This window comes from Kogia breviceps, chromosome 11 (genome assembly GCF_026419965.1).
Source record: "Kogia breviceps isolate mKogBre1 chromosome 11, mKogBre1 haplotype 1, whole genome shotgun sequence".
Taxonomy (NCBI): domain Eukaryota; kingdom Metazoa; phylum Chordata; class Mammalia; order Artiodactyla; family Physeteridae; genus Kogia; species Kogia breviceps.
Window position 1 is genome coordinate 63,512,036 of NC_081320.1, and position 25,873 is coordinate 63,537,908.

Below are 25,873 nucleotides of genomic sequence, written 5' to 3' on the forward strand. Positions count from 1 at the left end.
TCCATTCTTCTGCCTCAGTTATTCTGCTACTGATTCCTTCTAGAGAATTTTTAATTTCACTTATTGTGTTGTTCATCATTGTTTGTTTGATCTTTAGTTCTTCTAGGTCCTTGTTAAATGTTTCTTGTATTTTCTCCATTCTATTTCCAAGATTCTTCCATCATCTTTACTATCATTACTCTGAATTCTTTTTCAGGTGAACTGCCTATTTCCTCTTCATTTGTTTAGTCTGGTGGGTTTTTACCTTGCTTCTTCATCTGCTTTATATTTCTCTGTATTCCTATTTTGCTTAACTTACTGTGTTTGGGGTCTCCTTTTTGCAGGCTGCAGGCCTGCACTTCCCATTGTTTTTGGTGTCTGCCCCCTGTGGGTTAGTTTGGTTCTGTAGGTTGTGTAGGCTTCCTGGTGGAGGGGACTGGTACCTGTGTTCTGGTGGATGAGGCTGGATCTTGTCTTTCTGGTGTGCAAGACAGTGTTCAGTGGTGTGTTTTGGGGTGTCTGTGAACTTAGTATGATTTTAGGCAGCCTCTCTGCTAATGGGTGGTGTTGTGTCCCTGTCTTGTTAGTTGTTTGGCATAGGATGTCCAGCACTGGAGATTGCTAGTCGTTGAGTGGAGCTGGGTCTTAGCATTGAGACGGGGATCTCTGGGAGTGCTCTTGCCGAATTACATTACATGGGGCTGGGAGGTCTCTGGTGGACCAATGTCCTGAACTCGGCTCTCCCACCTCAGAGGCTCAGTCCTGACACCCAGCCAGAGCCCCAAGACCCTGTCAGCCACATGGCTCAGATAAAAGGGAGGAAAAAAAAGAAAGAAAGAAAAAATAAAGTTATTAAAAAATAAAAAATATTATTAAAATTAAAAATTAAAAAAAGAAAAGAAAGAAGAGAGCAACCAAACCAGTAAACAAATCCACCAATGATAACAACACTAAAAACTATACTTAAAAAAAAAGACAAACCGAACACTAGGACAAATGGTAAAAGCAAACCTATACAGACAAAATCACACAAAGACGCATACACATAAACACTCACAAAAAGAGAAAAAGGAGGAAAAATATATATATATATACATCTATATAAAAAAAAAAATAGGGGTTTCCCTGGTGGCGCAGTGGTTGGGAATCCGCCTGCCGATGCAGGGGACACGGGTTCATGCCCCGGTCCGGGAAGATCCCACATGCTGCGGAGCAGCTGGGCCTGTGAGCCATGGCCGCTGAGCCTGCGCGTCCAGAGCCTGTGCTCCGCAACATGAGAGGCCACAACAGTGAGAGGCCCGTGTACCACAAATAAATAAATAAATAAATAAAAATAAATAAATAAAGGAAGAGATCAACCAAATCCATAAACAAATCTACCACTGATAATAAGCTCTAAATACCAGACTGAGATAAACATAAAACCAGAAACAAATTAGAAGCAAAAAGCAAACCCCAAGTCTTCAGTTGCTCCCAAAGTCCACCACCTCAATTTTGGGATGATTCGTTGCCTATTCAGGTATTCCAGAGATACAGGGTACTTCACGTTGATTGTGGAGATTTAATCCACTGCTCCTGAGGCTTTCCAGAGAAATTTCCCTTTCTCTTCTTTGTTCGCACAGCTCCTGGGGTTCAGCTTTGGATTTTGCCCTGCCTCTGCATGTAGGTCACCCTCTGGTGTCTGTTCTTCAACCAGACAGGAGGGGGTTAAAGGAGCGGCTGATTAGGGGGCTCTGGCTCACTCAGGCCTGGGGGAGGGAGGGGTATGGAATGCGGGGTGAGCCTATGGTGGCAGAGGCCAATGTGATGTTGCAACAGCCTGAGGCATACCGTGTGTTCTCCCCGGGAAGTTGTCCCTGGATCATGGGACCCTGGCAGTGGCGGGCTGCACAGGCTTCCGGAAGCAGAGGTGTGGATAGTGACCTGTGCTTGCACACAGGCTTCTTGGTGGGTGCAGAAGCAGCCTTAGCGTCTCATGCTCGTCTCTGGTGTCTGTGCTGATAGCTGTGGCTTGTACCCATCTCTGGAGCTCCTTTAGGCAGTACTCTGAATCCCTTTAGGCGGTACTCTGAATCCCCTCTCCTTGCGCACCCCGAAACAATGGTCTCTTGCCTCTTAGGCAGTTCCAGGCTTTTTCCTGGACTCCCTCCCAGCTAGCTGTGGCACGCTAGTCCCCTTCAGGCTGTGTTCACACAGCCAACCCCAGTCCTCTCCCTGGGATCTGACCTCTAAAGCCCGAGCCTCAGCTCCCAGCCCACACCCACCCCAGCGGGGGAGCAGACAAGCGTCTCAGGCTGGTGAGTGCTGGTTGGCACCGATCCTCTGTGTGGGAATCTCTCTGCTTTGCCCTCTGCACCCGTTGATATGCATTCCTCTGTGGCTCTGAAGCTTCCCCCCTCAGCCACCCACCGTCTCTGCCCACGAAGGGCCTTCCTAGTGTGTGGAAAGTTTTCCTCCTTCACAGGTCCCTCCCAGAGGTGCAGGTCCTGTCCCTATTCTTTGTCTCTATTTTTTCTTTTGCCCTACCCAGGTATGTGGGGAGTTTCTTTCCTTTTGGGAAGCCTGAGGTCTTCTGCCAGTGTTCTGCAGGTGTTCTGTAGGAGTTGTTCCACATGTAGATGTATTTTTAACGTATTTGTGGGGAGGAAGGTGATCTCCATGTCTTACTCCTCCACCATCTTGAAGGTCTCCCCCCAAAGATTTTCTTTTGATAAAAATCTTGGTTGGGGGCACGTTTGCAAAGCAATTTTTATAGTTTTAAAATGGGGATTCTTTTGTGTTTTATTTTGCAAGTGGCATCCAGTTGATCAATTATCTCTTTCAACTGGTTAAAAATAAATACTTTTAAAAAACATACCTACATATTCATTCTACAGTTACATTAAATTCTCTTCAGGAATTAAAATTTTATTTGCACGGGGGGTTTTTTTGGTTTTTGTTTGTTTGTTTGTTTGTTTGTTTGTTTAGTGGTACACGGGCCTCTCACTGTTGTGGCCTCTCCCGTTGCGGAGCACAGGCTCCGGATGCACAGGCTCAGCGGCCATGGCTCACGGGCCTAGCCACTCCGTGGCATGTGGGATCTCCCCGGACCGGGGCACGAACCCATATCCCCTGCATCGGCAGGCAGACTCTCAACCACTGTGCCACCAGGGAAGCCCTATTCGCAGGTATTTTCATGTCACTAAGGGCTTAATGGTAGTCTCATTTGTAAGGATTTTCACTAGTCATGTGGTCAGCATTCCACAAAGATTAACTGATTGCAGGCACAGCTTCTACAAGTAGCCACTTCCCTTCAAAGAGACTTAGGCCACCTTGACCATTATGCTCTGGAACTTAAAATTATTCAGACTTAATGCTGTCACTGACACACACTAGACAGGAGCTCCATTTCTATTCTACTGATTTTTTTTTTAACATTTTTCAACTGCTTTGGCACTTCACATACCTTCAAATGTAAAAAAGCATGCCTCAAAAGATAATCCCAGTGTCCCTATGCCACATTTACTGTGATTTAGGTTTTATTCTTTCCCTTCCACTCCCATCCCCTCCCCCATGTCCTTCAGGCTACAAAACCAGATGCGCTTCTAAGATACCTTGCCGATTGGCAAGGTATCAACCCATTCCCTCTTCTACATCTTTTTTTTTTTCTTTTCTTTTCTCTTTTTTCCTATCAATCTACAAGATATATAGAGTCAGCAGGGTAATATGATAGAAGGATCCTGGGCTTTGGAGCTCCTCAGAGTTGGATATGAATTCTTTTTTTTCTTAAGATTTTTTTTTTTTTTTTTTTGATGTGGACCATTTTTAAAGTATTTATTGAATTTGTTACAATATTGCTTCTGTTTTATGTTTTGCTTTTTGGCCACGAGGCATGTGGGATCTTAGCTCCTCGACCAGGGATCAACCCCACAACCCCTACATTGGAAGGCAAAGTCTTAACCATTGGACCGCCAGGAAATCCCATGGATATGAATTCTTGGCATTAATGTTCCTATAACACTAGGTATCCCTGGGCAATACTTATCTTTTTTGAGACTTCTTTCCTTAACTGTAAGGGACAGCAAAAATATCATTTGTCTTTCAGAACCATGAGAGTGAAGGGCGTTTTTAAAGATTGTGACAGCATCGAGGGTACCTTATATTACAGCCTGTATTCTTCTTTTCTTTTTTCCTTCATTTAGGTCTGACACCAACTATCCTCCAGCGTTCCTTTCCCTCACCGTTCCCACTCTTCTCTCTTAATACTCTCTCCATCATCACCTTCCACATAACTCTTGGAATCATATGGCTTTTTTTTCTCATTAATAGGAAACCACTTCTGGGTAGAGTCAATGGTACCATCAAGGGGTGTTATGGGGGAAGGGGAGACTTACTTCAGTCTCAGTAACCATCAGCCCCTACCACTCCACGCCTTTCAAAATGAGCATCCAATCTTGAGTTTACTACGCTAACACTGTTTTAAAACAAGTCCTCTAATCTTCAGCATCCCCAAAACTACCTGAAATTAACACATAATCTAAGGAAAAAGAGTGTGTTCCCTGTGAAAGCATCTTGTGTGATAAATCCTTGTCCTTCCCTTCCCACCAGATTGCTATTCCTGAGTCCCTGGAGTTTAGAAATTCTAGAGCCAGCCACTAAGTCTTATCTGCTCTCCCCAAGATATTACGGTGCCCTTACTGCTATGGTTGGCCCCACTGTCCTCCTAAAATCCCTGTCTTTTCTCCTGTTGACTGTAACTGGAGCAATGGTGCTACTGCTTCTCCTTCCTCTGACTCAAGATTGCTAAGCCCATCCAAGTCCATTCACCCTCCCTGCACAGCCTTCAGTACTAAAGACAGCTCCATGCTGGGTTTTGTCAACAGTCATGTTGTTGCCCTCAGGAGCCATCCCAGGACACATGTAAGTAGCAGCAGGTAGGTTTTTGGTCTGAAGACAAATCATCAAGGAGAAGAATTGCTAGACATGTGCCCAGTAGGGCAAAAAAACAAAGAGCAAGCGATCAGGGGAATGGGAAAGGGAACTTTTTTAAAAAAATTTATTTATCTATTTTTGGCTGTGTTGGATCTTCGTTGCTGTGCACAGGCTTTCTCTAGTTGCGGCCAGCGGGGGCTACTCTTCATTGCGGTGTGCGGGCTTCTCGTTGTGGTGGCTTCTCGTGTCGCGAAGCGCAGGCTCTAGGCACGCAGGCGTCAGTAGTTGTGGCATGCAGGCTCAGCAGTGGTGGCTCACGGGCTCTAGAGCCCAGGCTCGGTAGTTGTGGCTCACAGGCTTAGTTGCTCTGCAGCATGTGGGATCTTCCCGGACCGGGGCTCAAACCCGTGTCCCCTGCATTGGCAGGCAGATTCTTAACCACTGCGCCACCAGGGAAATCCAAGGGAACATGTTTGACCTCTTAGTGATATGATTATTCAGAAACCATGGCAGAATTTTTAGTGTCTTTGCATTAGTGCTTCTAATAACAGCTGAAGTAGTTTTAATAAGGGGAAAGTAGTAAAGGAAACTAAAGCGGCAATAGTTGGAAAGTTTTCATCTGATTAAATAAAGGCTATTATTTTGTAGGAATCATCCAGGGAACTTGCTTAAAATGCAGATTCCTGGGCTCTGTCCCTAGAGAGTTAGATTCAGGGTCTGAAGTAAAGCCAGGAATCTTCATTGTAACAAAGACTCTGGTGATTCTGATGCAAGTGGTCCAAGGACCACACCTTGAAAAATACTGACTGAGAGATAGTGAAGTAGAAGAAAGGCCCCTGGACTATGCATATGAAAACCTAGCATTGCCACTAGTGCCTAGTGCTGAGGGACCTGAGGCAAGTCACTTACCTCCTTTAATCTTGGCCTCCTTGCCAGTAAAATGAAGGGTTCAATGAGCAGGTCTTTAAGGACCTTGCCAGTGGTAAGAAAAAACCTATTTTCTCTCATCATTCTTATAACCACCATATCTCTTTAAAGATTTAAAAATTAAGTAATTATACTGATGTGCATGAGGACAAACAAATGTGCTACTTATATTTAATAATAAAACAAGTGAGGTTCCTATGCAGTCTCCTGTGTGTGGCAGCAGTACTTCTCCAGTTCCAGTGTGGTTTCTATGATATGCTAGCACGTTTTTGGAGTCCCTGGTCATAGATTCCTTTTCCATTTTTTTTTTTAAATCTGTGTTTCTTCCGTTAGGTAACTGTATTGCTCAAATATATCATTTTATCCACTCACTGTATTAGGTACACACTTCCTTCTACAGAAAATGAGAAGCTAAGTTTTAAGACTAGAGTAAAATGCTCTTTTAATGTGTGAGCAACTCTAAGGTGAAATACATATTTGTAATGGCCCTGACAGAAAAATTATGCCCTTTTCTCCACCTCCCAAGATTGTATTAGCCGACTGTGGGCAAAGAGAAAATTTGTTAAGCCTACATGCATCATACTGTATCATTCATTGTCTCTGTATCCTCTCAATTCCTTTCTAAGCCAGCATCACCCTGGTTTATTCATTCCACAAACATTTATTGAATGGATACTCTGAGCTAAAACTATATGAGGCACTGAGATTTTAGACATAAATAAGACCTAATCCCCTGACTTCAAGGCTATTAAAGAATAGCCTCACAGACTATGAAAGAAGACATGCATCATCACATAATGGCAACCTAGTTTGAGAATTACAATAGTACTTAAGTGCAGCCATGGCTGAGAGAAGGGGTGATAAACTCATTAGAGGTGTAGAATCAGGAAAGGCTTCACAGAGATGCTTATCTTTAAATATCAGGAGGAATTCTCCAGAGAAATGAGGAAAGAAAGGGAAGAAGAAACAGCACATTCAAATACAAAGGGAAGAAACAGTAGAACTTATTCTGAGAGCCACATGACATTTCATAAGACCAAAGAGTTGGTTGCACAGGGGATTTGCAAGAGATAATTATGAGAATCTCTAACATTCACTGAGCACTTAATAGGTGCCAGGCATTATCCTGAACAACCTACATGTGTTAATACATTTAATCCTTAGCACAACCCTAATGAGGGAGGTATGATTATTATCCCTATTTGGCAAATGAAGAATGTGAGGTACAGAGATGTTAAATAACTCTCCCAGGTTTACACAGCCAGTAAAAGCTGGAACCCAGGCAGTCTTGCTTCAGAGCCCATGTCCTGCACTGTGCAGCATGACTGCTTCTTAGAGATGAGACTGGAGAAGGAGACAGAATGAAGATCAAGGAGAGACTCTGAGGTCATCACAAGGAGTCTGGAGTTTATCCCCGAGGCAATGAGAAACTAGGAAATGTTTGAATTATATATTTGTGTGTAAGAAAGGCCATACAGAAGGAATATACAGATGGAGTAGAAGAGGGCTAAAACTAGAGGAAGGATGCCAGGAAGAAAACTAATGTAATTGTCCCTTAAAGGAAAATAAAAATCTGAACTCAAGCAGTAGCAGTGTGGTTGGGCGTAAGGGAGTGGCGGGGGTGGGACTATTCCTTCTCTAGGGACAGAGCCCCTCTTCAATCCTCTCTCTGAATTTGACTCATACTGTAAGAAATATCTATTTAAAACTATTTCTGGGCTTCCCTGGTGGCGCAGTGGTTGAGAGTCCGCCTGCCGATGCAGGGGACACGGGTTCGTGCCCCGGTCCGGGAAGATCCCACATGCCGCAGAGCGGCAGAGCCCGTGAGCCACGGCCGCTGAGCCTGCGCGTGCGGAGCCTCTGCTCCGCAATGGGAGAGGCCACAACAGTGAGAGGCCCGCGTACCGCAAAACAGACAAACGAACAAAACCCAGAAGAACTATTTCTTCCTATTGTTCATGACTATTCTTCCTCTGCTCCTAAATTTCTATCGAGTAACCTATCCTTGGTTTCTATTTCTCAACTGGGCTATCTGATTAGCCAGGGACTTAAGTGCAAGCATGTCTTTCAGTAGCTGATGATCTTGAACAATGTGAGCCTTCCGATCCCATTTGCGTTCTACTACAGACAGGCAGCTTGATAACAGTTTTGTTGACAACTAAAGGAGATAAACAGCTAAGAAAATGTCAAGAAAGGGTTCTTTTACATTGAGCAAGCAAGATTATGTCTCTAAATTTGTTTTCCAAAGAAAATCATCCTCTGTAAACAGCTGCATTAAGTCTTTGCATCATTGTGTAAAATCTACATATTAAAAAAAAAGTCTAAATGGCTTTTCATTCCCTTCTTAAGGAAATCCTACATCAATTCAGAGTTCTCAGATAAATAAATGTAAGACTAAGACTGTTGTGACTTTGTTTCCTTTTCGTTTGTTTTCCTTAAAAAAACACTATGGATGATTTCTGAATATTTTCAATACCCAGAATCATAAAAATTCTAAGTTTACACTGAGCCAAACTATTCTTCTTACAGTTATTCTGCCATCTTTGCTGGGAGTGAACTGAGCGGCTGGGATTATGACTATGGTTTCTGCCTACCCAAGACACTCCAATGTGCTCCTGAACCAGATGCTTTTAATCCCTGTGAAGATATTATGGGCTATGACTTCCTTAGAGTACTGATTTGGCTGATTAATATTTTAGCCATCACGGGAAATGTGACTGTCCTCTTTGTTCTCCTGACCAGTCGTTATAAACTGACAGTGCCCCGCTTTCTCATGTGCAACCTCTCCTTTGCAGACTTCTGCATGGGGCTCTACCTGCTACTCATTGCCTCAGTTGATGCCCAAACCAAAGGCCAGTATTATAACCATGCCATAGATTGGCAGACGGGGAGTGGATGTAGCGCTGCTGGCTTCTTCACTGTATTTTCAAGTGAACTTTCTGTCTACACCCTCACAGTCATCACACTAGAAAGATGTCACACCATCACCTATGCTATTCAGCTGGACCAAAAGCTGCGATTAAAACATGCCATTCCGATTATGCTTGGAGGATGGCTCTTTTCTACTCTTATCGCCATGTTGCCTCTTGTGGGCGTCAGCAATTACATGAAGGTCAGCATTTGCCTCCCCATGGATGTGGAAACCACTCTCTCACAGGTCTACATATTAACCATCCTGATGCTCAATGTGGTGGCCTTCATCATCATTTGTGCTTGCTACATTAAAATTTATTTTGCAGTTCAAAATCCAGAGCTGATGGCTACCAACAAAGATACAAAGATTGCTAAGAAAATGGCAGTCCTCATCTTCACCGATTTCACCTGCATGGCACCAATCTCTTTCTTTGCCATCTCAGCTGCCTTCAAAGTGCCCCTTATTACAGTAACCAACTCTAAAGTTTTACTGGTTCTTTTTTATCCTGTCAATTCGTGTGCTAATCCATTTCTGTATGCAATTTTCACAAAGGCATTCCGAAGGGATTTCTTTCTGTTGCTGAGCAAATTTGGCTGCTGTAAATATCGAGCTGAACTTTATAGGAGGAAGGATTTTTCAGCTTATACCTCCAACTGCAAAAATGGCTTCACTGGATCAAATAAGCCTTCCCAGTCTACCTTGAAGGTGACCACATTGCAATGTCAATATTCAGCTGTCCTGGACAAGACTTGCTGTAAGGAGTGTTAACTGTTATATCAGTAACCACATTACTGAATTATACTTAAATATGTAAAAAAAATTATCTGTACCAGTAATTTTAACAAAGAGCTGATTTCAGGAAATTATGTGTTAGGCACATTAGGCAAAAAAAGACCTCTTTCTAGCTCAAAGTGTGGTCCATGACCATTGCCAGTCTAAAAAACTATGCGTCACTGGCACACGATAACAATACAGAAGTTGAGAGTGTTTAGAAACTTTTACAGCAATTTTGGCAGAGTAATTTTATGTCTGTTGAATCTAATATTTTAAAAATGAGGTGGTATTTTGCATGTCTTTAATTTTTTCTCATTTTGTCCTTGCAATAATTTTTATTGCATTTTATAAAAATGTTAGTCCATAACATTTGAAGTTTAAAATAACTTGTCCTTTTCATCAGATAGCTTGAGAAATACACTCTAGAGATGCACTGTTCAATCTGATACCCATCAGACACATGTAGCTAAATTAAAATGAAATTTAAAATGTAGTTTCTCAGTTTCACTAGCCACTTTTCAAATGCTCAATAGCCACACATGATCAGTGGTTACCCTATTAGACAGCACATACACAGAACAGTTTCATCATCACAGAAAGTTCTATTGGATAGTGCTGTCCTAAAGACGTTTATCTATCCCATCTAGGTTCTACTATTTAAAGTAAAGTAAGCATCTAAAGGCACATTTCAGCCTGTTGGTTTGGTGTTTAGTCTCTAAAGAGCAATGAAGCATTAAACAGTATACTGTAAACTCCTTGGGGGTAGGAACCCTGTCTCAATTTTGTTTTCCTGTCTCCTAGCTCAGGATCTTGGCAATAGTATCCAACAAATGTGCTGAATTACACTGAAGTTATGAAATCAATAAGGAAAAAAAATTTTTTTTTTCTTTCCAGGGCCCTGTCTTTTATGGAAGTAAAAGAAAATATTTAAATATTTTAAAATGCTTAACTTTCATCATTTTTATCTTCGAGGGTATAGAAAAATACATCCAATATTTGCTAGAGGTATTTTTATTTATCAGAATTGACTCTTATAGGACAATGAAATTATGGTTTTAATTGCAGTGTCCTTTGTAAATTCCTTTGACAATTTAAAGTAACTTACTGAAAGTTTATTATATGCCAAACATGTTGATAAGTATTTTATATAATTTAACCCATTTAATCTTCATAAAATTCTATGATGAAGATATTATTCACATTTTATAATAGAGGAAAACCTATTACAATTTTCCCAAGTTCTCAAAACTAATAAAAGATTCAACTAATGGGATTCAAACTCAAAGTTCTGATTCAGGACCCCAGCCTCTTAACCACTGTGTTCTACTGCCTCCTGTACTGGTAAATCATAGTCATCCAAAGGTTTAATATGTGTTCAAAGTTCTTTCAATTTCCCCCAACATTTTCAAACATATGAAAAGTTGAAATAATTGTGTGTGCACACCCGTACACTTACATTCAACATTTTACTATATCGGTTTCATAACATACCTATATAATTATATACCAGTATTTATCCATCCATCATTTCTGATGGATGGATATTTTAAGTTGCAGACCTCAGTAATTGTCAGCCCTTAAATGCTTCAGCATGCTTATCATTAACCAAAGTTTAGTATTTGTCTAAAGTTTTAAGGTAAAATTTACATATGGTGAAATGGACAAATCCTAAGCATACCATTTAATGCATTTTGAGAAATGTAGACACCCAAAACCTCCATGAAGATATAGAACACTCACCCCAGAAAGTTTCCTCATGCCCCTTCTTAATTAAACCCTCACCCCTACCCTATAGGGGTAATAATGGTTATGATTTTTTTCCCCATAGAGTAATTCCTGTCTGCTCTAGAACTTCATATAAATAGAATCATGCAGTTTATACTCTTGTGTAAGGCTCTTTGACTCAATACAATGTTTTTGCTATTCATCACTGCTGCTGCTTGAATTAGTAGTTCATTCCTTTTTCATTGATGAATACTATCCCACTGTATGAATATAACACTGTTTTCCACTTTCTTACCAATGGATATCTGGCTATTTCCAGTTTTTAGCTCTCCTTTGGCATTTATTAAATAAATGTGTAGTCATAACTAGACTCTCTACACATTTAGTCTGCTTTCAATCATTATGCCATTTTGCAAAATAATTCAAAATAGATTATAAAAAAGTATAAACTTTATAAAATATCTCTTCTCTGTAATGTGTTTTTTATATTTCTGACTTTTCTACTCCACAACTAGTTACTTGTCTTTACTCAGATGCAGTCCTCTCTCTTGTAAGCAAGCATTCTAGAATTTGTCTCAATGATATGAGAGAATGCTAATTAGTCATGTTGCTGTATACACACACAATAAACTTTTTGATTCACAATCACAGAACCAAAACAACTAAGCAAGGAGAACACAACATAAAACAAAAGAAAAAATAAAATATAACCTTGTGGAGAAACTTTAAATTATGAACTCTTAATTATTGTTTGAGCCTAAGGTACTTGTACCCATACTCTGAAAACAACTTTTACAGCCTTTTCCACAAATACTGATCTTTATTTTCTACATTATAATTTAAGTTTTAACATACAGAGTCATAGTGTACTGTCTTCCTCATTCTCACATCCTTTCATTCACTAATTATTCCTTTCAATTGTCTTCCACATCAGTTCTTTATTTTGCTTCCCTACCACCATGCCCACATCTCAGGCCATTTCCCCTTACCTCTGGAGTATTACTATACCTCCTTCATTTTTATTCATATCCAGCCTTTCCCATGTCCACACTCTCATACCCACCACCACTGATTAATCATCCTAAAGTCCTATCTCATCTTATTACACACCTGCCAAAAATTCTGAGCAGCTCATCACTACCTATAAATTTTAGCTCCTAGCCTACCATTCAAAGAGCTCCAGAATCCACCCTCAAGTTTGCTCACTTTATCTCCTGTTTTTCTACATGAAACAAGTTGTTCCAATTACTTTTCCCTAGCTATGCATCTCCATGCTGCTGCCTGTGCCACTCTTACCATATGGCACACCTTCTTCCTTACCTGTCCTCCTCCTGCATTCTTTAAGACCCCAGCTATAGGTTTATCTTATCAAATTCTTCTTAATCCACTCCCTCCCTAATCCACTATAGTCAAGACACTACCTTTACTTCAAATAAAGCAGGGCATAAATAACAAATATGTAACCCACAATGGTTTATCTCTTTAGACTTCTTTAGTACCTGTCATCTGTATCACTTATTTTTTGTTCTACACTGCTGGTATTATTATCTTTACGTGTATATCTCTTATTTCACCTACCTTATAAATTCCTTTAGTGATATACTCATCTCCTACTTCTTCGTTTCTCCCATTATATCTATCCTAGTCTTGCACATGAGGTGATTAAATACTTTTAGCTGATTCACTTTTATAACTGAAATATAAAACAATCCTTGTTAAGAAGCATTTTCCTTATGAGATGGTCTCACAGAAAGTGTGTATGTTCCTAATCTGTATAATCTCTCATACATAAATCATAAAAACATCAAATGCTCAAGAAATTTATATTTCTATCATGTTTGGTTTTTTTTTACCACGTTTGACATTACCACTTGTAGGTTGCAAAATGACTAAAAAGAGTTAACTTGGAGTAGCTCATCTAAACTTACAAAATATTTTTAAAAGGCATTTTGTCCAAATGTTATAACATTTGTTATAAAGGGCCTGGTTTTAATTTCCTCAAAAATGTATTAAGCCCATGTGTAAATTAAGAATCTTTATGTCACTAAGATTTCAATAAATGTGTTCACAATTGGAAAGAATCTTTTCTTCAAAATGTGCAATATTTTTATTAATATCAAGTCACTTCCTAAGAGTTATTACCATGAGCTACCTATTTATAATTTAGCTTTCTAGTTACAAACAGTAAAATTTCCACCTAGCTCAGAGTATATTTACATGAAAAACAGCACAGCATTAACCTACTAACAAGAGTCAAAAGAAATTCCCCTACTAAATTCCCCTGCTCACCACCCAATTAACCTTTGCTATTCATTCTAAAGTTATTAGTTTTGCTACACAACTTAAATGACTTCAACTGAGTGCCTCAGCCAGAACTGGAGTCTCACTGCCCTATGAAGTCTGAGCTGTAACAGTTGATTTTTTACACGTATTATAGCACACTGAATAAAATAGGTAAAGAAGGTAATCCAGGCAAGGTCAGTTGGTCAGTCCCTAAGAGACTGTGTAAACTCAAGATCTTCTTAGCCTACAGGGAGAGGTGGAAAGTATGTTAAAAAAGCACTGTAGGATGCATGCATGAGAAAAAGTTTGCGTTAGGAATTACTATACATGATACTTACATAAATTTCATTTAACACAACAAACTGTAACTTCTTTCACAGAGACATTCACCACCTATAATAGGGTGTAGGATGACATTTGCCAAGTTATTGTATTTATAAGAACATATAACTTACTTTATGATATTTTGTTAAAATGTGCAACAAGAAATGTTAAGCTTGGACATGATAAAGAGGTCCCTGAAAGTAAAAGTAATATCCTATTAAAGCCAAGTCTAAGGTAAACTCCACCAACTTGCAGGACTTAAAGTACAATTTACTCTTTCAAAATGGATTAAGGTTTGTCTCACTTTATCTTCGGCACATGGGCTAAAAATATTTTTAACTGTGAGTCATGACCCATCAGTAGGTGGTGAAATCAACTTAGTGGGCCAATACTATCAAAAAGTTTTCTGTAATGTAACAGAATAGAATCAAATATAGGAGGGACACGCAAATGGGACAGTGACTTTTTTTCTCTGATAAAATGTTCCACATAAAGAGGACAATATAGTAGTATTTGTGACATAATTTTTTTTTATATCACTGAAGCAAAGTGAGAATTTAAAATTCACAGTGGAGAAGAGGAAAGGAATTTTAGAAACAACTATTATTGCCTCTCCCAAACACTTAAACCAACACATTAAACCCCAATTTCCAAGTGAATGCACCTTGTCGACAAATTCAGCAGTTAATACAGGGTGACCGGGTGAGCCTGGGAAACAAAAAAGCAGGAAGAAGAATAGAAAGTGTACCCCCTCCTCAACACTGGAGGGGGTACATTTCAGGAATGACACAAAGAATAAGTGCCCTCTTTTGCCTCCCATGTAGAAAAGATGAACATTTCATAGTAGGCAACATCCATGAAGGAAACCCATAGTTCCTGGAAGTTCTCAAGAGCCAGAAAAGGATCTGGAATAGCAGTGGTGGTGGTGGACAATCACTCTGAGGATGAAGAAGGCATAGCTGGAGAATCTGGAGAGGGGACCAGCTCACTTACTAGTACTAACTGAATCCTCACGCAGCTGCCAACTTTAGGCCAAAGACAGTGTCCCACTCATGTTGTCCATGACCCAGATAAGATTGATCCAGATTTTTGAAAAGACTTAACAGTAGCTGAGTCCCTTGGGTAGGACAGAACAAGTGTTGGAATAAATTAAACCCTCCATGAGGGGTTGCCTCTGAAAAAGAAATGGGGAATTCACCCTGTGACCAGCCAGATCCAGGTACCTAATCCTCAAGGAGCTTTCACAGACCATAACCCACTCAATCCCAGAACTGCTTTTTGTGAGAGAATTACTACCCTGGTGAACACCATTCAGGGCCAAAACAGGGATCCTAGACTTGGATACCATGTGTACTCCACCCACTAAAAGAAGCAGAATGATGGGGAAAACATTTCTTGGAGGAATTTGAGTCTACTAAGGAAGAGAATATTACAGAATAGGTTACTGATATATTAATTTGCTTTATTTTCATTGGTGTAGGAAAACAGTGCTATTTGCATTTTACATTTTGTTTTCTCTCCCTGGTTTTAAGAGTTATCCAGGTCTTCTCTTTTCAAATGAGATTGTCTCACCAAAGCAGAAGGTTCCTAAACAGAACATCTCTTCTTGACTTTTGTTTTTGAAAACCTAAACTCAATGAGGGAATTCCCTGTTAGGAAAAACGAAGAGAGACAGTACCTTTGAGGGGTTAAGACTCTGCAAAGGGGTCTTCCATGGTAAGAAAAATAGAAAAAAAAAATAGGGAAAGAGGGAAGAGGACAGAAGTATGAAGTAACAAGAATTAGAATGGGAACCTAACCCACTCCCTACAGTTCCCCCAGGGAAATAGCAGGTACAAAGAAGAATGGCCTGGCCACGTGATAAACCCAGAAAGGCTGATCCTTGGCTCTAGGGAACCTGGTCTCTGCAACGATTTTCATGTTAAGTATAGTATGGGCTCAACTGAGGCATCTGCCTCCAAGGACCATCTGGGCTTGCACAATCAGCATACTGCTGGTGATAAATGTAGACTGAAGATCCAGAGAAGCCTTCTTAAATATCCTGCTACTTATAAGACTCTCCAGGATCCTTGTTTTTTTCATGTATGATTTTTTTTTTTAATCGGAGTATAGCTGCTTTACAATATTGTGTTAGTGTCCAGGGTCTTTTGTAACATGGTTTGGTGAGAGGTGGGAAGAACACCAGCCCCAAATCTAATAATTGATACTGACTTCACCATGAAGGGGAACTGGAGTCTGATTTAAATTTTACTTCAAAATTAAAGAAATATGACCTTTTTTCATGCTACATCACACCTGATACATCTATGCTTTGTAATGTTAAAGACAATGGGGGTTAAAAAATAAAAACCTGTTAAAGCAGTTTGAAATGTAAAATGAAAGAAATGTAAAACTGTATATTTGTATCTGCATCTGAATTATAATTTTATTAAATTCCATGCAGTGAACAACATGTGATATAGTCCCACTGATCTTAATGATGTACTGAGCTCATCAGTTTTACCACTCTGCATCACCAATGGCTTTTGCAAATACATAGTCTCTCCCTCCAAAACACATAACACCATCTTTCAAATAGAATTTCCATTTGTTCTTGCTTCGATGAATCTGGAGGGAGAAAAACAGCCTAAATTAATTAAATTTAGAAGTTAAAGGACATTTACATTTCTTTGTATATCCCATGGGATTATTCTGACCCTAAATGGGAGTTCTTTATAAATAAGACCTTCCTCAAGATAGTTTATTCATTCATTCAGCAAATATTTGTTGAGTTCCTATGTGTCAGGTATTATTTTAGGCGCTGGAGATCTATTAGCTTTTTAAAAAAGTAAAATATAGATATAAATTTTTAGAACAGGAAAAAAATTCCTGTCTTTGAAGAGGTTACATTTTAGTAAGGATGGGAGAAACAAACCTAATAAACATGTAAACTATACAGAATATTAAAAGGTGGTAAGTGTTATGAAAAATAGATCTGGAAAAGAAATATCACAAACACAGAGGTGGGGTTACAATTTTAAATAGAAGAGTCAGAGTGGGCCTGACTTGTGAAGTAACATTTGAGCAAAGACTTAAAAAGAAGATATTGACTAGAGAGCATTCCAGACAAAAGGAACAGAAGTCCTGAGGAGGGGCATGCCTGGATTGCTCAAGAACAGCAAAAGGTTCACTATGTCTGCAAAGGAATAAACAAGAGAGGATGTTGTTAATATTATCTGGAATGAAAAAATAGTGGTGTCTCATTTCGAAGAAGAAAGTCACAATAATACACTGAGCAAGGTCTGAAAATACAACTTATAATCTATCAGATTCTATTAGCTATTCTTTGGATTCAGTAAATCAGCCTGATACAAAATTAAAACTAGAAAATCCTACTACCTTAAGAGGTAAGAAATCATACAATCATTGTTACTTCTGGGTAAACCACAAGTGACTATTTTAAAAATTTAGAAATATATGATCTGAAATCAAGGGTAAAAATTCAACCTAGTTGTTGACTGCAAAGAGTCAAATCAAGGAAGAAAAGCCTGTGACTAGTATTTGGATGCATTTTGTGAAGCATAAGAAAATACAAAGGACAACCCTCTATTTGTGTGTAGGGGAAATGGCCTGGCGACGGAAAATTTCTTTTCTGAGTTTGACTTCCAAATTTTCACTTGCAATTATCTCAAGTCTCGGGGAACACAACAGTGACAACAGAATCCTTAACAAAGTTGATAAAATCTGGCCAGAATTAGGAAAAGAACAACGGTAGAAGCAGCGGCAACAACTCATCCCAGTAGCTTTATCTAGTGACTACATTATTCTAGAAATGAAACAATGGTTCAACCTTAGGAATTTACTAGTACATTACTAGACCTAAGGAGACAAATAATATAATCATCTTCAATGATGTTGAAAAAGCTTTTGATAAAACTCATGCATTATAGATTTTTTTAAAACTAAAATAAGAAAGACTATGTCCTACAAACATACACACACACACCCCTACCTCAACCCAAAAGCCGTGACTCAGTGCTTAGTGTGGAAACCCTAAAAGTACTCCCGCTCAAGTCAGGACATAGAAAAGAATACCCACTCTTAACCAACTTTTCACTCTAGAGGTACTAGCCAATAAAATTAGACAAGAAGAAAGAACTAGAGATAAAAATTGGAAAAGATGAAATAAATTTGCAGATGCAATGACTGGATGTCTGAAAAAACTAAGATAATCAATTTAAAATGACTAAATAAGAATTCAGTATTGATACAAAATTAATAAACAGAAATTCATTGCCTTCAAATACTGATATATAAGCAACAGTTAGAAGATATAAAGGAAGAGCCTGTTTACCACAGCAACAAAAGAGATAACATAATAAGGAAAAAAATTTTAAAATACTTGATCTACTGGCACCATTCAATATATCCTCTTTGAAATATTTTCCTTACTTGGTTCTAGAACATTCCTGGCTTTCCACATGACTCTTTGGCCACTCCTTTGATTCCTGCTTATCTCTCTTACCTGTCAATTTTAGAGTGTACCAGGACTCTTCTTTCTGTTTATATTCACTCTCTTGGTGATCTTATCTAATCTCATGGCTTTAAACATCATCTATATGCTGATGACTCCCCAAAATTTTATCTCTAGCTCACACCTCTCCCTTAAACTCCAGATACTCATTCAACTGCTTCAGCACCTCTTAATAAATGTCCAGTAAATCTCAATCAAGTTTAAAACAAGGACACTAATATACTCTCCCCCAAACCTCACAGTCTTCCCCATCGCAGTGAGGAATGGCCACTCACTCTTCTCATTCAGGCCAGAAATCTTGGACACAATCCTTACACCCCCTACTCACACCTCATATCCAGATCCATCAGTAAATGTTAGTTCTACCTACAAAGCATATTCCAACCACTTCTACCACCTCCACTATTATTACTCTTGTCTAAGCCACCATCCTCTCTCACCTGGATTAATATGTCCCATGACTAGTTTCCCTATTTTCAACCCTATCTTCCTCTTAGTCTACTCTAAACATGGTAGCTGGTATACTTTTACTATGGCCCTATTAAAAACATAAACCAGATATCATTTCTATGCTCAAAACTCTCCAATGACTTCTCATCCAAAAAATAAAGTCCTTAAAATGGACTATAAGATCCCGCTCTTCCCTTCACTTACTGCTCTGCTCTCCTCATTATTCCCTGAACACACAGGTATTCTTCTACCTCAGGACTTATGTATTATTTACTGTTCCCTCTGTCTGAAATGATTACATCCAAATATCCTCATGGTTCATTCTCCTACCTCCTTTTTAAAAAAAATTTTTTTTAATTTATTTATTTGGTTGCACCAGGTCTTAGTTGTGGCAGGTGGGCTCATTAGTTGCAGCTTGCCAGCTCCTTAGTTGTGGCACGTGAACTCTTAGTTGCGGCAGGCATATGGGATCTAGTTCCCTGACCAGGGATCAAACCCGGGACCCCTGCACTGGGAGCATGGAGTCTTAACCACTGCACCACCAAGGAAGTCCCCTCTCTTACCTCCTTTTGATCTTTACCCAATCACGTTCTCAGTAAGGCCTCCCCTGGACATCACATCCAAAACTACAACCTACTCCTCCTTAACATCACTAAAATACTAAATTCTATTAATTCAATGTTAATTAATTACAAGCTGTTTCCCACAATGCAGTACCACAAAGAATACTATATCCATAATAGCCTAGAAAATTATTTGTGACTCTATGAAATGCATATATAATCTAGTTTCTATACAGTACAATAGTTTATAGAACACAATACACTTTTTATAAGAATCTAAAAGAACTTTCAAACCAAGACCAGTCCCTTTTCTATTACCTATTCCTTCTTATGCTTAATGTTTACCAGCATCTAAATTGCCATTTTCTATCTATACAAAATGTTACAAGAGAGAAAATTGTCTTATTTTTAGAGAAAAGGATTCATTTTTTACAGCAATTCAAAGTACCATCCTCCATCTCCCCTGAGTATACTGAAATTGTTACTGAAAAAAAGTCGAAGATGTAAATATGCATTAGTCATCAGGGAAATGCGAATCAAAACCATGAGATACCACTTCATACCCACTAGGATGGCTAGAATCAAAAAGTCAGTTAACAAGTGTTAGTGAGAATCTAAAGCAATCTAAACCATCATACACTGCTGATGGGAATGAAAAATGGTACAGCCACCTTGGAAAACAGTCTGGCAGTGCCTCAAATTATTACCATATGACCCAGGAACTCCACTCCCAGGTATTTACCAAGAGAAATGAAACTATATATTCACAAAAAAATTGTACATGAATATTTATAACAGAATTCTTCATAATAGCCAAAAGATGGAAACAACTCAAATATCACTCAACAGATGAATGGATAAACAAAATGTGGTATATCCATTCAATGGACTAGTATTCATCAATAAAAAGGAATGAAGAACTGTTACAAGCTATAATATGGATGAATCTTGAAACACTGTGTGAAATAAATGAAACCAGTCATAAAAGACCACATATTATATGATTCCTTTCATATGAAACTCCAGAATAGGGAAATCTACAATGATGGAAAGTACATTAGTAGTTCCTTACTACTGGGGATGGGAGAAAGGGGGCAATATGGGAGTAAGAACTAAAGGGTATGGGCTTTCTTTCTGAGGTGATAAAAATTTTCTAAAATTGACTGTGTTAATGGTTACAAATATCCATAAATATACTAAAACCACTGAACTGTACACTTTAAATATGTGAAGTGTATAGTATGTCAATCATATCTCAAAGCTGCTAAAAAATGTAAATATGAATAAGAACACAAAACTGACCATTCTACTATAATCACAGTTATAGTGTTTAAAATCAAATTTAAGCTGTATTATATTTTAGTTGCTAAAGTTCAATTGCTACTAACCTAATTTTTAGGCTTGAAACCTGAAAGACACCTTTAACTCTCCCTTGTCAATCATTCTCTCATGACCAACTAATCACCAAGTACCAATGATACTTGTTTAATTTTATTGAAGTATAGTTGATTTACAATGTTGTGTTCATTTCTTCTGTACAGCAAAGTGACTCAGTTATACACACACACACACACACACACACACACACATACACACACACACATATATATATATTCTTTTTCATATTCTTTTCCATTATGGTTTGTCACAGGATATTGAATATGGTCCCCTGTGCTATACAATAGGATCTTGTATAATATTATATTATTATAATATATATATTATATTATATATATAACCACAAACTCCCAATCCTTCCCTCCCCTACTCCCCCTCCCCCTTGTCAACCACAAGTCTGTTCTCTGTAACTGTGAGTCTATTTTCATTTCATAGATATATTGATTTGTGTCATATTTTAGATTCCACATATAAGTGATATCATATGGTATTTCTTTCTCTTTCTGACTTACTTCACTTAGTATGATAATCTTTAGGTCCATTCGTGTTGCTGCAAATGGCATTATTTCATTCTTTTTTATGGCTGAGTAATATTCCACTGTGTGTGTGTGTGTGTGTGTGTGTGTGTGTGTGTGTGTGTGTGTGTGTGTGTATACCATATCTTCTTTATCCATTCATCTGTCGATGGACATTTAGGTTGTTTCCATGTCTTGGCAATGGTAAATAGTGCTGCTATGAACATGGGGGGGGGGGTGCATGTATCTTTTTGAATTATAGTTTTGTTTGGGTATATGCCCAGGAGTGGGATTGCTGGATCACATGGCAACTTTATTTGTAGTTTTTTGAGGAACTTCCATACTGGCTGCACCAATTTACATTCCCACCAACAGTGTAGGAGGGTTCCCTTTTCTCCACACCTTCTCCAGCATTTGTTATTTGTAGACTTTTTAATGATGGCCACTCTGATCAGTGTGAGGTGGTGCCTCACTGTAGTTTTGATTTGCATTTCTCTAATAATTAGCAATGTTGAGCATCTTTTCACATGTCTATTGGCCATCTGCATATCTTCTTTGGAGAAGTGTCTATTTAGGTCTTCTGCCCACTTTTGGACTGACTTGTTTTTTTGTTGTTGAGTTCTATGAACTGTTTGTATATTTTGGAAATTAAGCCCTCGTCAGTCACATCATTTGCAAATATCTTCTCCCAGTCTGTAGGTTGTCTTTTCATTTATTTTTTTTTTTACTTAATTTTATTTTTTTTAATTGAAGTATAGTTGACTTACAATGTTGTGCCAATCTCTGCTGTATAGCAAAGTGACTCTGTTATATACATATAGACATTCTTTTTTTAAAAATTCTTTTCCATTATGGTTTATCACAGGATATTGAATATAGTTCCCTGTGCTATAAAGTAGGGCCTTTTTGTTTATCTTTTCGTTTTATTTACGGTTTCCTTTGCTGTGCAAAAGCTTGGAAGTTTGATTATTTTTGCTTTTATTTCTATTGCCTTGGGAGACTGACCTAAGAAAACACTGGTACAATTTATGTCAGAGAATGTTTTGCCTAAGTTCTCTTCTAGGAGTTTTATGGTATCTTGTCTTATATTTAGGCCTTTGAGCCATTTTGAGTTTATTTTTGTGTATGGTGTGAGGGTGGTTTCTAACTTCATTGACTTACATGTGGCTGTCCAACTTTCCCAACACTACCTGCTGAAAAGACTGTCTTTTCCTCAGCGTATATTCTACCAAACATACAAAGAAGAACTTATACCAATCCTTCTCAAACTCTTCCAAAAGATTAAAGAGGAAAGAACTCTCCCAAAAACATTTCATGAAGCCACCATCACTCTGATACCAAAACCAGACAAAGACAACTACCAAAAAAGAAAATTACAGGCCAATATCTTTGATGAATCTAGATGCAAAAATTCTCAACAAAATATTAGCAAACTGAATCCAACAACACATAAAAAAGGTCATATACCATGACCAAGCTGGATTCACGCCAGGGTCACAAGGATGGTTCAACATTCACAAATCAATCAATGTGATACACCCCATCAACAAAAAAAGGACAAAAACCACATGATCACCTCAATAGATGCAGAAAAAGCATCTGGTAAAATTCAACACCCATTCATGATAAAAACCCTTAGGAAAGCGGTATAGAGGGAACATATCTCAACATAATAAAAGCAATTTATGACACACCCACAGCCAATATATTACTCAAAGGTGAAAAGCTAAAAGCTTTCCCACTAAAATCTGGAACAAGACAAGAATGCCCACTCTCACCACTTCTCTTCAACATAGTATTGGAAGTCCAATGATTCTTCCACCATAATCTCTAACTCTTCCATGTTCTATGCTGCCATCCTTAGTCTGGGCTCTGTTACTTTATGTACTATCCCTGTTCTTCTTACTATTCGCTCTCTTCCAAATTAGCAAACAATGCCAGTTTTTAAACCCAATTACAATTTTCTCAATATCATCCTCATAAGGTTAATGTCCATCAAATCATGTTTGAATTTCCCCTACCAGGATTCTGGATTTTCCAATCTGCTCACACCTCTGTCCACCACCCAGCCTCATTTCCTAACACATTCAAAAAGAAAACACCTCATTCAAGGCAGAGCTGTCTCTTCACTGTCCCTTATAAATTCGACATGCATTCATTTCTCTGCCTTTTATTAGGCTATTCTACTCTGAATGCCTACTCTTCACATTTATCTATATCCTACAAATCAATCAAGACCTATTTCAAAGCCCCATATCACCCATGAAGGATTTGTGGAGAACTCCAATTACACATGATTTCTTGCATTTCCTAGCCCCTTTTAGGACTTACTGTCTGTGCCACTTATCGTAGCATTTGATTTACATGCCACTCATCTTAGCATTTGATTTATATGTCATGTATTTTAGTATTTGATTTACCTGTCACGTATTTTAGCTTTTGATTTACCTACTATCTTATTGTATGCCATTCTATTATTCCATACAGAAACACCTTGCTTCAATAAGACCATCACCTCCATAAGACAAGGACTATCACTTTTTTGGTATTACCAAAACCACACAGCACAGTGTTAGACCCAAAATACTCTCCCAAATTTATAGAATTAATTAGCTATTTTGAGATTAATTTAACTGAACAGTAACTGATCATATTTCCCATCATTTTGCTTATTTTCTACTATAAATGCAATTAATAAACCCAAAGTCTAAAAGGTGAATACAGTACCTTTTCATACTGACAGACAATTACATTATCTGTGTCAAACAGGTCCAGCACATCCTGCTCACTAACATCATCCCCAGAATTTAAAGGGTCCTAAAGATGAAAGATACTCACATTAATGAATTTCATGATGCTTTGAATTTTTTAAAGACAGAGGGACATATTCTGTCCCTCCAAGGACACAGAATAGTATTGTATTTAAAAGTCAAACAGTCTGAGTTTGAATCCCAGCTTAGTCACTCAATAATAACCAAGACTGACCTTTGGCAAGTTACTAAAACTCCTGGTATCTCAGTTTTCTCATCTTCAAAATGAGGACAGTAATAAAAGCCATAAGACCCATAAGGCAGCAGTAATGTTAAATAACAAAAGGCAATAAGATTTAGTATGGTACCTGGCACATATGTACGGCACCATAAACGATAGTTAATACCACTTACATGCTTCTTAATTATCACATTCCACAAAGACTTCACAGCATTTATTAGGATTAGAGCAGATATGATATGCTTCTACCCTGGCTGCCTTCTTTACCTCCACTCCCATTCCTTAAACCTCTCACTACCTCTAGTTAAGACCAACAAATATAGTAGCTGATTCCTAAATACTTAATACTGAGTTAAATTACAGTTTAAGATTAAAAGTTTAAATACTAGACACAAATAAGTCTCATTTTAAAGACAAAAGACAGGATTAACCTTACTTGTTATTCCTCTTGGTTCCAAAGTATATTAAAGTACAAATGCTATAAATTTTAAAAATTTCAGCTCAAAAATAATCCTTACCTCTTCCACAAGGTCTACTTGAGGGTCTTCATTATCACTACTGTTGGCCGTTGAATCTTCATTTGATATACTGCTGGCTTCTTCAAGTACCTTCAGGTCTCCTGCATCAGTAATTCCTAGAAATTTGTTCTCATCTACATCTCTTGTACTTCCTATTTCATCACTGGAAGATGTATCTCCAGTTCCATCTACTTGAATTATCTCATTAATATCATCATCAGTTACCTGAACGCTTAAATCCATCTGAGAATTAGAATCCTAAAAAGAGAAATAAATGCAATAAAGTTTTTTCCTGTCAAACAAGGTGTATAAAACATTGGATCACACAAAATATAAAATTACTTAAACAGTTCACAAGTGGCCTCTGAAAACATATTTCTTCCCTGTCAGATGATATTCCCTAATTTTGAATTTTAGAACACCCTAGCATTTCTATATAAGATGGGAATAACTTTTAAATTGTAAATAAAGTAAACCCACTTACGGTCATACATAGACAGCAAATCAGTTGACTGTTGTCAGATAATATTTACCAGTTTTTACACATACTATCTTAAATTTATATACCTCTTAGGTTTTAACTATTTTATTTTAAACAATAATTCAATGAAGTAGAAAGGACAAGTGACATCATAATCAATGGATAAATAAAAAATATAAAGGACTGTACTAACTAGAATAAGCCAAATACAAAAGCACAAATATAAATCAAAGCTGACAGAACTGAAAAGATTAACAGACAAATCCACAAACATAGTTGGAAAATTTAACATTCTTCTTCTTACTAATCAATAAAAAAAGCAGACTGAAATTCAGTAAGAATGTAGAAGAACTGAACAACACAATCAACCAACATAACCTAATTGGCATTTATAGAATACTCCACCCCCAAATAGCCAAATGCACATTCTTTTCAAGAGCACACAGAATGTTCACCAAGATGGACCATATTCTGGATCATAAAACAAATCTTGGCAAATTTAACACACACAAAGTATGTTCTCTTAGCACAAAGGAATTAAACCAGAAATCAGTAACAGAAAAATCTGGAAAATCTTCAAATATTTACAAATTAAACAACACATTTT

General features: G+C 38.1%; 2 protein-coding genes across 2 annotated transcripts in view; one reads left to right on the forward strand and one right to left on the reverse strand.

The window, feature by feature from the left end:
* Positions 1-9,499, forward strand: part of LHCGR (luteinizing hormone/choriogonadotropin receptor) — a 64,718-nt gene extending 55,219 nt beyond the window's left edge. Inside the window, exon 11 of the mRNA XM_059078352.2 lies at positions 8,347-9,499. Coding sequence (XP_058934335.1) covers positions 8,347-9,499 — 1,153 coding nt within the window. The remainder of the gene's footprint in view (positions 1-8,346) is intronic.
* Positions 9,500-16,239: 6,740 nt separating this feature from the next.
* GTF2A1L (general transcription factor IIA subunit 1 like) overlaps positions 16,240-25,873 on the reverse strand; it is a 78,425-nt gene continuing 68,791 nt past the window's right edge. Inside the window, exons 9-11 of the mRNA XM_067006916.1 lie at positions 24,786-25,043; positions 24,004-24,093; positions 16,240-16,444 (exon numbers count right to left, since the gene is read on the reverse strand). Coding sequence (XP_066863017.1) covers positions 16,337-16,444; positions 24,004-24,093; positions 24,786-25,043 — 456 coding nt within the window. The 3' untranslated portion in view covers positions 16,240-16,336. The remainder of the gene's footprint in view (positions 16,445-24,003; positions 24,094-24,785; positions 25,044-25,873) is intronic.